This window comes from Macaca mulatta, chromosome 3 (assembly GCF_049350105.2).
Source record: "Macaca mulatta isolate MMU2019108-1 chromosome 3, T2T-MMU8v2.0, whole genome shotgun sequence".
NCBI classification, from domain to species: Eukaryota; Metazoa; Chordata; class Mammalia; order Primates; family Cercopithecidae; genus Macaca; species Macaca mulatta.
In genome coordinates, this window is record NC_133408.1 from 46,484,629 (window position 1) to 46,499,903 (window position 15,275).

General features: G+C 49.9%; 1 protein-coding gene across 1 annotated transcript in view; it reads left to right on the top strand.

Annotated features, from left to right (window-relative positions):
* The window catches only part of MYH16 (myosin heavy chain 16), a 74,757-nt gene that overhangs the window by 15,241 nt on the left and 44,241 nt on the right, over positions 1-15,275 (top strand). The window contains 11 exon segments of the mRNA NM_001431097.1: positions 361-459; positions 2,214-2,317; positions 3,914-4,052; positions 4,719-4,987; positions 6,574-6,744; positions 7,862-8,041; positions 9,744-9,870; positions 10,647-10,705; positions 11,529-11,616; positions 11,999-12,116; positions 13,307-13,427. Coding sequence (NP_001418026.1) covers positions 361-459; positions 2,214-2,317; positions 3,914-4,052; positions 4,719-4,987; positions 6,574-6,744; positions 7,862-8,041; positions 9,744-9,870; positions 10,647-10,705; positions 11,529-11,616; positions 11,999-12,116; positions 13,307-13,427 — 1,475 coding nt within the window.

Genomic DNA, 15,275 nt, shown 5'->3' on the forward strand with positions numbered 1-15,275 from the left:
AAATAAATAAATAATCACACCACTGCACTCCAGCCTGGACAATGCAGCAAGACCTTGTCTCTAAAAATCGTAATAATAATACAGGAATTTCGAAACAGCAACAGAGGAGCATTAAACCAAGTGGGAGGTCCTTCTGATTGCAGCCTGTTAGTAGTGCCCAGGAGGCTGGCCCCATTCCCAGGACTCCCTCCGTGACAGTCAGGTCCCTGGAGGCTGCCTGTCTGGGAAGAGCGAAACGTGGGGCTCACCACCACTGGTGCCTGTTCTGGGCTTTATGGAGAGGGGATTCCTGCTTTGTACGGAGCCCTGAACTCCAGGGAAACAGCTGTGTACTCACCAGGATCTTCACACCTTTTTCAGATCTCTTAGAGAAATCTCGTGTCATCTCACAGCAAGCAGCCGAGAGAAGCTACCACATCTTCTACCAGATTCTCTCAAACAAGAAGCCTGAACTTGTTGGTAAAGACCTTTATGTCTATCCACCTGCCCCTGACCTTGCTTTTCTTCTTTTCCATAAGGAAAGAATTCCCATGTGTAGGGAGTCTCGTGTCACTCCTGGGGTTCTGTGATAATGTCTTCAGTTTAAAGTGATGTGAATGGGGCTGGGTGTGGTGGCTCATGCCTGTAACCCTAGGACTTTGGGAGGCAGAGGCAGGTGGATCACCTGAGGTCAGGAGTTCAGGACCAGCCTGGCCAACATGGTGAAACCCCGTCTCTACAAAAATACAAAAAAAATTAGCCGGGCATGATGGCAGGTGCCTGTAATCCCAGCTACTCAGGAGGCTGACGCAGGAGAATTGGTTGAACCTGGGAGGAGGAGGGTGCAGTGAGCCAAGATCACTCCATTGCACTCCAGCCTGGGCAACAGAGCAAGACTCCATCTCAAAAACAAACAAAGTCATGTGAATGGGTTACAGGGAACTTTCTCCAAGTTCTATTTGCACATTGCATTGCATCCTCATAGTAGCCAGATGAGGACCACTGTGGGCCCATTTCACAGATGAAGCTTTGAGTACCTGCAAAATCTGGGATATAAACAGGAGATGTGAGGCTTTAAACCGTTTGTGTCTGCAACCTGCTGCCTCTGAGCCTGGTGCTCAGGCAGCAGCACGGGGATCAGCCCAAGACCACGATGGGCTCTGCCAGTGCTTGCATGCACAGTCCCAACAGGCTCTCCTCTTGGCAGACACAGCATACACCAGGCACACAGCTCAGAGAGTGGAGGACACTCACCCACTCAACTGGATGCCCTTGTGCAGGTGCCAACATGCTCAATGGTCCACGGCAGACCTCCCCAGACATAAAGTGGGAGGAGGGATGAAGACTCAGTCTTACACACACACACACACCTCCTAACCCAGCCAGAAATAAGGGCATTGAGTACCAGTCCCCACCCATAGGTGGGCTTTATTTGTTTGGACAAAGTATACTTTTAAATTAACAGCATTTTGAGATTGGGAGACTTCACATAAAAATGCAATTTTCAGCCAGGTGCAGTGGCTCATGTCTGTAATCCCAACACTTTGGGAGGCGAAGGCAGGAGGATCGCTTGAGCCCAGGAGTTTGAGACCAGCCTGGGCAACACAGCAAGACCCTGTCTCTACAAAAAATAAAAAATGGCTCACACCTGTAATCTCAGTACTTTGGGAGGCCAAGGCAGGCAGATCACCTGAGGTCAGGAGTTCAAAACCAGCCTGGCCAACATGGTGAAACCCCATCTCTACTAAAAATACAAAAACTAGCTAGGTGTGGTGGTGCGCACCTGTAATCCCAGCTACTTAGGAGACTGAGGCACGAGAATCGCTTGAACCTGAGAGGCAGAGGTTGCAGTGGGCCGAGATTGCTCCACCACACTCCAGCCTGGTGACAGAACGAGACTCCGTCTCAAAAAAAAATTTTTTTTATAAATAAATAACAAAAATTAGCCAGGTGTGGTGGTACCTGTGGTCTCAGCTACTCAGGAGGCTGAGGCAGGCAGGTCACTTAAGCCCAGGAATTCAAGGCTGCAGTGAGCTATGATTGTGCCACCACACTCTAGCCTGGGTGACAGAGCCAGACCCTGTTGAAAGACAGACAGAGAGAAAGAGAGAGAGAGAGGAAGGAAAGGAAGAAGGGATGGAGAGAGGGAGGGAGAAAGGGAGGAGAGGTTAGAGATGGCAGAGAAGAAAACCGCATGTCCGCCATTGGTTAACCTGCTTTGCTGCTCTTGGCAGAGAGTTTGCTGCTGGTCCCCAACCCTAAGGAATACCATTGGGTCAGCCAAGGCGTCACCACGGTGGACAACATGGACGACAAGGAGGAGCTGCAGATCACAGACGTGAGTGGGCAGGCAGAGCTGGAACAGGACGGGGAGAAGGCTTGGGACTCTGCGTGCATGGCCACTAGATCGGGGTGGCGGTGGGGACAAGAGCCCACTTAGAGTTGCCAGACAGCTGCCCAGATCTTCCCTGGAGATTTCTGGGGTTGCAGTCAGCGTTTTATTCCAAGCCCATTTTAGCAAGCTGAGTTTCTCTTTGCAGAGTCGAACTAGAATTCCGTGGGGACTTCAGGGGCCATCAACCCCATGCAACTTTTCCTCCTCCCCAGCCCAGCTAGAAGTGACTCTGTCATTCTTCCGGTCCCCACCACACCCTCTGGCTCCTCTTACAACACTCAGCACTCATGACTCCTGTTAGGATTATTTGTGTACTAGGTTCTCTCTCCTCTTGGACAACAGAATCAATTCCTGATTTATCTTTGCCTTCCCCTCACCTAGTACCTGGCATGAAGCCTTAACAATAATAATAGTGCCAGGCACGGTGGCTTACACCTTTAATCCCAGTGCTTTGGAAGGCTGAGGCAGGAGGATTGCTTGAGTCCAGGAGTTTGAGACCAGCCTGGGCAACATAGTAAGACCCCGTCTCTGCAAAAAAAATTTTAAAATTAGCTGGGTGTGGTGGCACGCACCTGTTACGATAACCAGCTACTCAGGAGGCTAAAGTGGGAGGATCACTTGAGCCCAGGAGTTCTAGGCTGCAATAAGCCATGATCATGCCACCACACTCTAGCCTGGGCAACAAAGTAAGACTCTATCTCAAAAAAAATAAAATAAAATAACTGGCCAGGCATGGTGACTCACAGCTGTAATCCCAGCATTTTGGGAGGCCAAGACAGGGGGATCACTTGAGGTCAGGAGTTCAAGACCAGCCTGACCAACATGGTGAAACCCCGTCTGTACTAAAAGTTCAAAAAATTAGCCAGGCGTGGTGGTGCATGCCTGTAATCTCAGCCACTTGGGAGGCTGAGGAAGGAGAATCACTTGAACCCAGGAGGTAGAAGTTGCAGGGAGCAGAGATTGTGCCACTGCACTCCAGCCTGGGCAACAGAGGGAGGACTCCATCTATAAATAAATAAATAAATAAATAAATAAATAAATAAATAAAATTAGCCAGGTGTGGTGGCACGCACCTGTTATCCCAGGTACTCAGGAAGCTAAAGTGGGAGGATCACTTGAGCCCAGGAGTTCTAGGCTGCAGTGAACCATGATCGTGCCACTGTACCCTACTCTGGGCAAAAAGGTAAGACCCAATCTCAAAAAATAAAATAAAATAACAATAATAATACCTCCCTTTCTTGAGCACTTACTATGTGCCAAGCACTGGACTAAACGTTGTCACATCATTCTGATCTATCCTTATCATCACCATCTTGCAGATGATGAAACAGAAGCCAGAGAGGTTATTGTAAATAAATAAAATGACTATATTGCAGAACATCTGATCTGGGCCCCTGGGAGGAAAACAGAACTCTCCCTGTTCAGGGGATGTCCAATTCCAGCGTCCATGCCTTGCCACAGTGGCCCTTTGGCGTGGCCTCCACTATGTAGAATGAGAGGCCAGGGGTCATGTGACTTCATCTCTCTGTTGCTTTGCAGGAAGCCTTTGATGTGCTGGGCTTCAGTGCCGAGGAGAAGATGGCCGTGTATAAGCTGACGGGAGGTATCATGCACTTTGGGAACATGAAGTTCAAGCAGAAGCCCAGAGAGGAGCAAGCTGAAGTGGACACCACTGAGGGTGGGTGCTGGGGCTGGGGCTGCTCAGAGACAAGGTGGCCAGTGTGGGGAGTTCCCTGCTTTCCAGGGCTTTGTGACCATTTCAGGGATATGCCAGCTCTATGTGGCTGCAAACCATGTATGTTCAGACATTGATATTTTCAGAAAGGCACAATTGAGAGTCAAGACGTAATTTTGGTTTTGTGTTGTTGTTGTTGTTTTAATTTGTATTTATTTTTTGAGACAAGGTCTCGGTTTGTTGCCTAGGTGGGAGTGCAGAGGTGCAGTCACGCAATTGTGGCTCACTGCAGTCTCAACCTTTTAGGCTCAAATGATCCTCCTGCTTCAACCTCCTCAGTAGCTGGGACTACAGGTGCACGCCACCACACCTGGCTGATTTTTTTTCTGTTTGTAGAAAGGGGTCTTGCTATATTGCCCAGGCTGGTCTCAAACTCCTACCTTAACCACCCAAAGTGCTGGAATCACAGGCATAAGCCACCTTGCCCAGCTGCCACCTGACCTTGAGCAAGTGTAGAAACTACCACGTCTTTGTTTTCTCATTGGCAAAATGGGATCTCCTCCACCCTGCCTTTCTCCCCATCCCTGAACCACAAGAGATGTTGCCAGGTTTCTCCTGGACATGGCAACATCTTCCCTGCACTCACCTCATTTTTCCATCTCTACTCAGTGGCTGACAAAGTCGCCCATCTCATGGGTCTCAACTCTGGTGAACTGCAGAAGGGCATCACCAGGCCCCGGGTCAAAGTCGGCAATGAGTTTGTGCAAAAAGGTCAGAACATGGAACAGTGCCAAAACTCCATTGGGGCTCTGGGCAAGGCTGTCTACGACAAGATGTTCAAGTGGCTGGTGGCCAGGATTAACAAGACCTTGGACACCAAGATGCAGAGGCAGTTCTTCATTGGAGTGCTGGACATCGCTGGCTTTGAGATCTTTGAGGTGGGCCTGGCCTTGCATTTGGTTTTTGCTTTGGGGTGGCTGTCCTCCTTATGTAAGCTACTTTTTTGCTTGTATAAGTTATAAAGTTCTCTTGTTTCTCACCTTGGACCTGGGGCAGACCAATCTCGGTTTGCCACTGGATCTCTGACTTTTGGACTCCAGAAATTTCCAGCTTCATTTGTATGGTTCCAAGTCATAAAGAATGGTGTGAACTTTAAGGATGGGATGAGTGGTGTGCTGAAGCCAGCCTGTACTGGCTAACAAGATTGTGTTATTTTCAGGAATTCTGTGAGCCAGTTGACATCATGTTGATAGCTTGAAATTAGCCATGGCTTGAATATTTACACCATGGAAATTGGCAAACACTATAAATCAGGGGTTTGGTTTTTAAGAAGAGCTGATTTATCAGCTCACCACATTAAAAAAAAAAAAAGCTTGTAAACCCCTTTTATTAGTCCATTTTCAAACTGCTATAAAGAACTACCTGAGACTGGGTAATTTATAAAGAAGGGAGGCTTAATTGACTCACAGTTCTGCATGGCTGCGGAGGCCTCAGGAAACTTACAATCACAGTGAAAGGCAAAGCGGAAGCAGACACGTCTTACATGGTGGCAGGAGAGAGAGAGCAAGGCAGGAGGTGCCAAATACTTTTAAACCATCAGATCTCATGAGAACTCCCTTGCTATCACGAGAACAGCATGAGGGAAATCTGGCCCTATGATCCAATGTGGGGATTACAATTCGAGATGAGATTTGGGTGGGGACATAGAGCCAAACCATATCACCCCTTAAACTCCTTCATCTTACAGATGAGGAGGAGAAAAACTACAGAGAAAAAGACAAACTGCCCTCAGGCATATGGGGTTCAGATCCATAGAGCATTTCGAGTGATTTCCATCCCTGGAAAGAAAATGGTTCTTTCTTCAATGATTTCTATTCAGACTGGGGCCGCATGCAGTGGCTCATGTCTGTAATCCCAGCACTTTGGGAGGCAGAGGTGGGAGGATCACTTGAGCCCAGGAGTTTGAGACCAGCCTGGGCAACAGGGTGAGACCTCATCTCTTTTTTTATTTTTATTTGTGTTTTTTGTTTTGTTTTGTTTTGTTTTTGAGACAGAGCTTCACACTTTTTGCCCAGGCTAGAGTACAGTGGAGCCATCTCAGCCCACTGCAACCTCCGCCTCCTGGGTGCAAGTGATTCTCCCGCCTCAGCCTTCCGAGTAGCTGGGGTTAAAGGCATGTGCAACCATGCTCAGCTAATTTTGTATTTTTAGTAGAGACAGGGTTTTACCATCTACCTGTCTACCATCCAGGGCTGAAGTCTGGTTGCCTGGATTTTGGGTCTGAACATCATACTGTGTGGCCGGAGGCATGTGTTAAACCACTTTGTGCCTCTGTAGAGGAGGGAACAGAGAGCTGCTTTTCATAGGGTGCTAAATGGCCATTGTTAGGCACTTAGGGCAGTGCCTGACACCAGTGGGCCCTCTGCAAAGTTTTGTGTTGCTTTTGGTCACTTCATTCAATCCTAGGAGAGGCTCTCTCTGTGCCGGTGCTGACACCCCTCTTTCTGCCCTCCTGCCACCACAGTTCAACAGCTTTGAGCAGCTGTGCATCAACTTCACCAACGAGAAGCTGCAGCAGTTCTTCAACCACCACATGTTCGTGCTGGAGCAGGAGGAGTACAAGAGGGAAGGCATCGAGTGGGTCTTCATCGACTTTGGCCTCGACCTGCAGGCCTGCATCGACCTCCTGGAAAAGGTGACTTGCTTCTCAAAGGAGGGGCTTGGAGAGAGGCCAGGGCCAAGGGATGTCACTGGTGCATGCAGGGAGGTGGCACTTGGCTTCAGGGAAGTCAGTGACACCACTGATGACCTTCCTTGGTATGACCTCTAGCTCCCCATCTGCAAAATGGGTACTGAAGTGACTGCAATGACTACTGTTCATTGGGCTATTGTATGCCACCATTCACTGGATCATCACAACCTATTGTATGTGGGGGAGGGGATACTTTCATTACACCCATTTCACAGATGGGAACATTGAGGCACAGAGAAGGGAACTCGCTTGTCCAAGGTCCCACAACCTGTGAGTGGCAGAGTCAGGCTCTGACCCAGGCAATACAATAGTTTCGCCTATAACCACATCCATGGAAGGTCTCAGCAAATAGTCCCCTTCAAGAATGTGTATTGTGGCCAGGCATGGTGGTTCATGCCTGTAATCCCAGCACTTTGGGAGGCCAAGGCAGGTGGATCACCTGAGGTCAGGAGTTTTGAGACCAGCCTGGCCAACATGGTAAAACCTCATCTCTAATACAAAAATTAGCTGGGTGTGGTGGCGGGTACCTGTAATCCCAGCTACTTGGGCGGCTGAGGCAGGAGAATCACTTGAACCTGGAGGCGGAGGTTGCAGTGAGCCGAGCTCGCACCACTGCACTCCAGCCTGGGTGACAGAGCGAGACTCTGTCTCAAAACAAATAAATTAAATAAAAAAAACAAAAGCAAAGAGCACAGGTGGCATTGACGTCCCCATTTTTCAGAAGGCCAAGCTTGCCAGGGGCCACTGTTTAGTGGGATTAGCATTTGGGAAGCTATCTGGTCCCTTCAGATCTCAGTCTTCCCTTCTGTTGGACTCGATGAATTCAGCCTCTTTCAAGTCTTAATGGCCATGGTGTTTAATGACAAGGCCACAGAGCACCAGGCACTGTTCCCAGATGTCACCAGGCACTGTTTCCAGATGTCACTGACAGAGTCCTGCTTCCTGGATGGCCACGTGGGTGTCTGATGCATCTCTACACTGGCCCTGGGCTCAGTGCCAGTTTGACCTCTTTTGGGACCTGCAACCTCCTCTAACATCACCCTGTTCCCTTCCCTCCCAGCCCATGGGCATCTTCTCCATCTTGGAGGAACAGTGTGTCTTCCCCAAAGCCACCGATGCCACGTTCAAGGCAGCCCTGTATGACAATCACCTGGGCAAGTCCAGCAACTTCCTGAAGCCCAAGGGGGGCAAGGGCAAGGGGCCCGAGGCCCACTTCGAGCTCGTTCACTACGCAGGCACCGTGAGTACTGGCCTCAGGGTCCCTCTGTGTTTCAGGTCCCAGCTGGCTGCCATCACTGCCACTATTGTAGGTACATGCTGACATACCTCTCCAGACACGTCCCGCTTCCACTAGCACAACCATGGTATAACAGGGTGATCAGCCAATTGAAATGAGTGCCGCTCACACCTCCTCATCACTTCTCTAAAGGAGATATCCATTGGGGAGCAGCTATCAGACCTGTCCAGGCCACACCCTGCCCAGGCCCACCAGACTTGTCCGGGCCCTTGGTTTGACAGCTGAAGTTCAGTCTTGGCCAGAAATGACAATACTTGCAAAAAGAACAAAAAAGAATAAACAACAAAAAAATTCCACAAGCCCATTAATTACTCCCAACTGATAACTTGGCTATCTGACAGCTTGTAGCCACCAAACCAACAAGGTGACATTTATAGAGTGGTTTTTTCACTCGTGACAAACTTAATCCTTGGGAAGTGGGGAAATTAAGTGCAGCCAGGACTCAGGTTGCATTTGCATAATTAATAGGGGAGGTGACATTCGTCCTGCCAGCTTATGAGAATGCATTGGGTTTCCTCGGGATTTTATTATCGCTGTAAGTGCCAATGTTCCTGTTACCCACAGAGGTTGCTGAGCCTCCATGGGCTTGACTGCCACGAAACAGCAGCCTTAAGACGGAGCTGTCGGGAAAGTCATGATGGCATTGGGCATCAGGGCCAAGGTTTTATGATACCATCAACCATAACCGTAATGCCAATTGCTTGTAAAATGGATTTGGCCGATACTTGGAGCAAACAGCAGGCTTGGGACCAAATTGCAGCTCTCCATCCCCTCTTCCCACACTGAACTGAGAAGAGTTCCTTATTTATAGCAATGGAACATTCAAAGTCAAGTGGGACCTGTGCATTTCCAAGAAGGCCCTAAAATAAGGCACAGAGATGACAAATGTCTTTGTGCTGCACAGGAGATGGCAAGCCCAGAAGTTCTGGCATCTCCTCTACTTACCTCACTTCTCTGTGCTCAATGGAAGGACCTGAAAGACTCCTTCCTCCTTACCCTTGCAGTGGGGACCATGTGGCAAGATGGGAAGCAGAAATTAGTGGATGTCCAATTACCTGGATATATGCAGTCCCCAGTGCTGGATGGATGGAGCCCCCTTTCCACCAGCCAATGACCCTACAGTGGTATAAGAGAATGTGCATGCTCCCCTAGCAAGAAGAGACCCTACAGTGTTTCAAGAGGGTCTGCATGCTTCCAAGCGAAGAGATTTCTTCATGTAGCTCACGATTCTACAGCCACGGTCAGTCACTGACAGCAAACCACTAGGCAGAAAAAGACCCAAGGGTCAGGGAGGGTCAGTGTGGCCAGCAGAGTAAGCTGTGCAAGAGAAGGTCACACAGTCCAGGAGAGAGTAGCAGGGGAGTCTGGGTTTATGTGCAAAGCTCAGAGTTGGGGTATCCTAGATGGGCAAACTGCAAACGCCCAAGAAGGCAGATGATGGAGCCTCCAACTCAGATGGGGCTTCAGGGGCATCCCAGGACACAAGGCAAGTTATCAGGACAAGAACTGGAGCCCCAGGACATGGGAGTGAAATTTGGTCCTGGGAGCTGAGAACGGGAGAGAGCTGTAAGAGGGGCTCTAGCTGTGGCACCTGAAAGGGGGAGGCTGGACCTCAAAGTTATGCACTCGTGTTTGCCCTCTCCAGGTGGGATATAACATCACAGGCTGGCTGGAGAAGAACAAAGACCCCCTGAATGAAACAGTGGTGGGCTTGTTCCAGAAATCGACTGTGGCAATCCTGGCCCTTCTCTTCAAAGAAGAGGAGGCTGCAGGTAGGGCTGACCCCTTCTTGTGTCCAGTCTCCCTGTGCTGATGCCATTTTGTGGCCAAAATGGAAAGAAGGAACCAAAACTCTCTGATTCAACTCCGGCGGAATGAGTGAGAGAGTGAACCAATGAATGAATGAATGAAAAGTGGCTGAGATAGGCCATGGATGATACTGCAAAAGAGGCATGTAGAGGCAACCTGGGAGCTTCCAATGACTGACCTGATTGCTGGGCACATCTCGCCTCTAGGTGGATGGATACTGCTTTGGAAAAGTTGACACCCAGATGTTCTGTGTTTCTTTCCTGTTTCCCTCTCCCTTGTCAGAAGCAAATGCCAAGCTCAGCCCTGCCTCCCATCCAATAGAGGTCATGGAGCTCATAGAGGAATGCCCTGGTGGATGCTGCCCCATAGGGTTGCCAATTAGTGGGGCCAGAAACACCAGTCTCCCTGGTCTCACCACCAAAGTGCACCTTCTCCCGTGGTCTATGGGTGCTTCTTCTTCCCCAGGCAATGGGAGCAATTTGTCACCTTGCACCAGAAATCACAAAAGGCTGCACCCTCCCAAGGAGCACAGCAGCTCTTTTGACAATTACGCTGTAGCCAGCCCATTTGACCACTCCCTGGTAGATCTCATTTTCCTCATGTGAGGGTCCCCCTTATCCAGCCCCAAGATAAGCCGTTTTGAATCCAAAGAATGGGTGTGCTTAGGTGCAGCGTGCTTAATGAGGCTGCCTTTCTCCACACTGGGTACTGACGTGAAACGTGCTTGTCCCTTCCTCAGCCGGAAGCAAGAAGCAGAAGAGAGGCTCCTCCTTCATGACAGTCTCCAACTTCTACAGGGTAAGCAGGGGTGCCCCCAACCCTCCCTTTCAATCTTGGGTGGTCTGGCTGCTGCTTCATGACCCGGGGCAGCCTGATTTCACTTCTCTGTCTATGATCACCTCTTTACCTGGAGGGGTCTGTTTCCTTCTGAAGAGGCCACAGAATCAAAGGACCATTGGGCAGAAGAGAGCTTTACAGAAGGCCCAGTCCAACTATATCATTTTTGGATTTAAACCTGGAGAGTAAAGGGATTTGTGCCGTGTGACCACACGAGATAGCAATGCCCAAGATCTTGTGTCCTAGAGATGGCTGGCAGGTCTTAGGCTGGCTACAACTTCCATGAAGTTTGGGCATTACCTTCCAAAGTGCAGTCTACAAAGAGATGTTGCACAAAGCAAGATGTCAACACTTTTCAAGAATCAGGCTGTTCCAAGGCAGAGTAGGCCACCTCATTGGAGATATCCAAGCAGAAGAGGAGGGAGCATCCATTAGGGAAGTTAACAGTGGACAGGGCTTTGCCCACATAGACCCTACAGTTCCTCCTGGTACTGAGATTCTACAATGAACCCGCTCTTAATCTGGAGGGGCCCCACTTCTTACAAACCACGGCCCCTTGAGCAAGTCATTGGACCTTGAGAGAGGTGCTGCCCAACGGCACTCTCTGCAATGATGAACCGTTCTCTTCTGCACTGCCCAATATGGTAGCCACTAACCACATATGGCTGAGTTTTAATTCAGTTTTAAGTGAATAAATTCTAAATAAAATACCTCTCCTGGGTGCAGATGTCCTGCAACATCAATGCAGAGTTTCACTCACTCGTTCTCTGTCCTCCAACCCCAGGAGCAGCTGAACAAGCTGATGACCACCCTCCATAGCACCGCACCCCATTTTGTCCGCTGTATTGTCCCCAATGAGTTTAAGCAATCGGGTATGTTGTGGGGTCACGGCTCCTTGCTGGAAGTCCTGAGGTTCTATGAAGTTAGTTTTCATTCCAAATTAAGTCCACCTTTCATCACCAAGGCTGATGGGGGCAAAACAAGGCTCAGAGAGAAATCTCAACAATGGGTCATCCAAGAATCATATTCTAGCTGCTTTATAAAGCAGAATAGTGCCCAACCAGCTAGAAATCAAACTCAGGGGAGCTTTTGGGCATTGGTCAAATGGTGGGGGACCTGGGGCCTCCAGGACAGTGACAGGAGAAGCCTGGGGATGATGGCACAGATGCTCAGTTCAGCTTCCTTGAGTGGCCAGGACTGGCCTGTCCCACCCCAGAGGAGGGATTCTCCATCTTGCACCCTCCCCCTTGGCAGGTGTGGTGGATGCCCACCTGATCATGCACCAGCTAGCTTGCAATGGTGTCCTGGAAGGCATCCGAATCTGCAGGAAGGGCTTCCCAAACAGGCTGCAGTACCCGGAGTTCAAACAGAGGTGAGTGATATCTCCCTCAGTGCAAGGCTTAGATGCCCAGGAGTTGACCAACTGATAAGTCACATCCCACTGCAGCAGACACAATGGTGCTCTGTCAATACCACCTCACTGTCAGTCACTACCTTAGTACACACTGGCCCAAATTTCAGATGAGATTGGGTATGTTCAGGGAGGTATGGCCATAGATGCTGGCCCAAATTTCAACTGCCAGCCCTTGCATTTCTTGGCTGCTGGATGCTTCTTTACCCCTCCTTGGCAAGCTGTCCTGGGAATTAATGCCTCCCTGGAAGGAGCCCTCAATCAGTGACTGAGGAGAGCTGGTGTATAAATACCTCAGCTCCCTCACCCTTCAGGTAGCTAAGTCTGAGACATTTTCCACACATGTGCTCAGATAGCAGTGTGTTGGTAAATGTTTAACAAGGGCTCCCAGGTCCAAAAAAAGAAGCCCTAATTGCTAGTGTCTGCCCATTTCCTTGGTGTAAATACTCACGCTGTGGCTCCCAGTGATCCCAAGCACCATTAAGCTTTGGTTGCTTGTTGTGCTAACTGCCTCCATAACGTGCTTTTCATTGGCTTTCTGCCCATTCCCCACTCTGCCACTTTCCAGGTAAACTACTTGCACTTGAATTCTTACCTCAGGGCTTCTGGAGGAACACTGGGTAACTAATACCTCCACCTTAGAAATGATCTTCTTCTACCTTCTCTGACTTCCTAGAACATAAGACCACAGATTGATGGATCAGGAAAAGTCACTAGAGGTCACCTTATCCAAGTCCCTCTGAAGTCCCCAGTTGGGGACTTTTGTGTCCAAGATCACAAAGAGGGCTGCTCACAGGTCAGGATAAAAAATAAATAAATAAAAAATAAATTTTTTATAAAAGCTGTTTTCTGATATCTGAGTCAATGCCCTTTTCTCAACTTCAGCCTCTATCAGGAAGGGATTTTGGTGTCTTCATTTCTAGAAATAGCTTCTCCCTATACCCCCAACCCACACCAATGTCCACTCCCAAGCTAGAGCCCTTATTCCAGAGCCTCCTATTGATCTCATCTCTCTGCCTCACGCATCTGTCAAACAAGTCTAGTGCCTGTCCAAAGTCCATCCCAAAGACCAGCAGATAACCGCATGAACATGTTTTATGTGCTGTAGGCTTGGGCACAGTGATGACTGTCAATCATCTCTGTCCTGCCAGGTACCAAGTGCTGAACCCCAACGTGATTCCCCAGGGGTTCGTGGACAACAAAAAGGCCTCAGAGCTGCTTCTTGCAGCCATTGACCTGGATGCAAACGAATACAAAATTGGACACACCAAGGTAGGGTCTGGTGGGCGGTCTCCCTCTACACACCTCCCTCAGCCTTTTCCCAAGAAGGTGGGCTTTGGGGTATGGATTCCACCTGGTCACTGACCAATGGCCTGCTTTGGGCAAGTCTGCCAGTTGCTGAGAGCATCAGTTTCCTGAAAAATCAGGGTTGATCATGCAAGTCTCATAGAATTTGGGGAGATTAGAGGCAACATGCATAGAACCCAGTTCAGCTCAGAGGGGAAGTCAATCATGGTAGAATATTTCTTAGAACCCTACGCTTTGTTTTGTTTGAGACAGGGTCTTCCTGGAGTGCAGTGGCACAATCATAGCTCACTACAACCTGGAACTCCCAGGCTCAAGTGATCCTCCTGCCTCAGCCTCCCAAGTAGCTGGGACTTAAGGCATACATCATCACACCCAGTTAATGTTTTAAATTATTTGTAGGGATGGGGTCTCACTCTGTTGCCCAGGCTGGTCTCAAACTCCTGGGCTCAAGCAATCCTCCTGCCTCAGCCTCCCAAAGCGCTGGGATTACAGGCATAAGCCACTGCACCTGGCCTCAGCCTTGAGTTTCCAAGAATAAAAAGGGCCAATCAGAATCAAGGTCCCGGATCTGACCCATGGGGAAGTTTGCTTGGGCGGAACCTGGACAATGAAGCACTGTAAGCCCAGCTCTGAGCCGGCGGCTGAGTCGGGACTGACTCAGACAGAGCAGCCTCCTGCTCCTGACTCATGGGGCCTGAGTTGCCCTGGGTCTATCCCATTTCCTGGCCCCGCAGCATCCTGGTGGGGTTGTAAAGGCTGGCCAGGCCAGTGGTGCCAGATGTCCTTCCATAGCCGCCCCACCTGCCCCCCACCAACAGACTGCACCCCAACATGATCGCCCCATGACACAGGAGGTTCACTGGCTTTGCAGTCAGGAGAGCCGGGCTCAAAGCCTACCTCTGAGCTGCCTGGAGCAGATCATTTCTCCTTCCAAGTTCTCAAGCATGACGCAGGCTTGGCATGAGAGCTTCCAGCATGCCTGTGCCTCTAATGCATCTGGTCACTCAGCAAACACTTATGGTGCGCCTACTGTGTGCCAGGCAGGGTTCCAGGCTCTAGGGACACACAGTGAAGAGAACAGAACGAGTCCCTCACTCCCTGGAGCTTGCTTTATAACACTGTGTGTGTGGAATTGTAACACTGCCCTAGAACCTGCCGGAACTGTTTGTTTTGGCCTCCTTCACAATTAAGATGTGCTGTAAATAGCTCGATTGACTTGCGGGGGACACTCGAGGTTTGGAGACAGGATCGTTGAATACTTGAGCTGGAAAGAATCTTAGAAACCAGCAGGCCCCTCCTTTCCCCACCCACCCTTGACAGATGGGGAACTTAAGAAAGCCTGGAGAGGGGGTGGAGATGGCATGCCCAACTTCACAGAACGAGGCGGGACACAGCTAGTCGGCATCGGGCCCACTGGCGCCGGTCGTGTGGCCAGGGAAGCCGGAGCTGGTATCTCAGAATCTGGCACAGCTCAGAATCTGGCCCATTTACCACCTGGCCAAACAGACAGCATCCTACTGTTGTACAAGGGTTGCATGAGGCACGTCAGTTCCAGGGGAAGGCCCAGGGCTGCTGGGGACAGCTTTGCTCCCTGAGGACTAGGCAGACCGGCAGCAGGAGCAGAACAAAGAACAGGATGGTTCTGACTGCAAATGGCGTTCCTATGTTTGGAGGTGGCTCAGGTGGGCCCCACCCCCAGCCACATGCTTGTTTCAAAGACCAAACCTCACCGCCAATTAATTTTGAAATATCAGGAAACGTTTTATGACATCAAGCCCGATTTCTCTACCTTGCGATGTCCAGCTCCTTGGG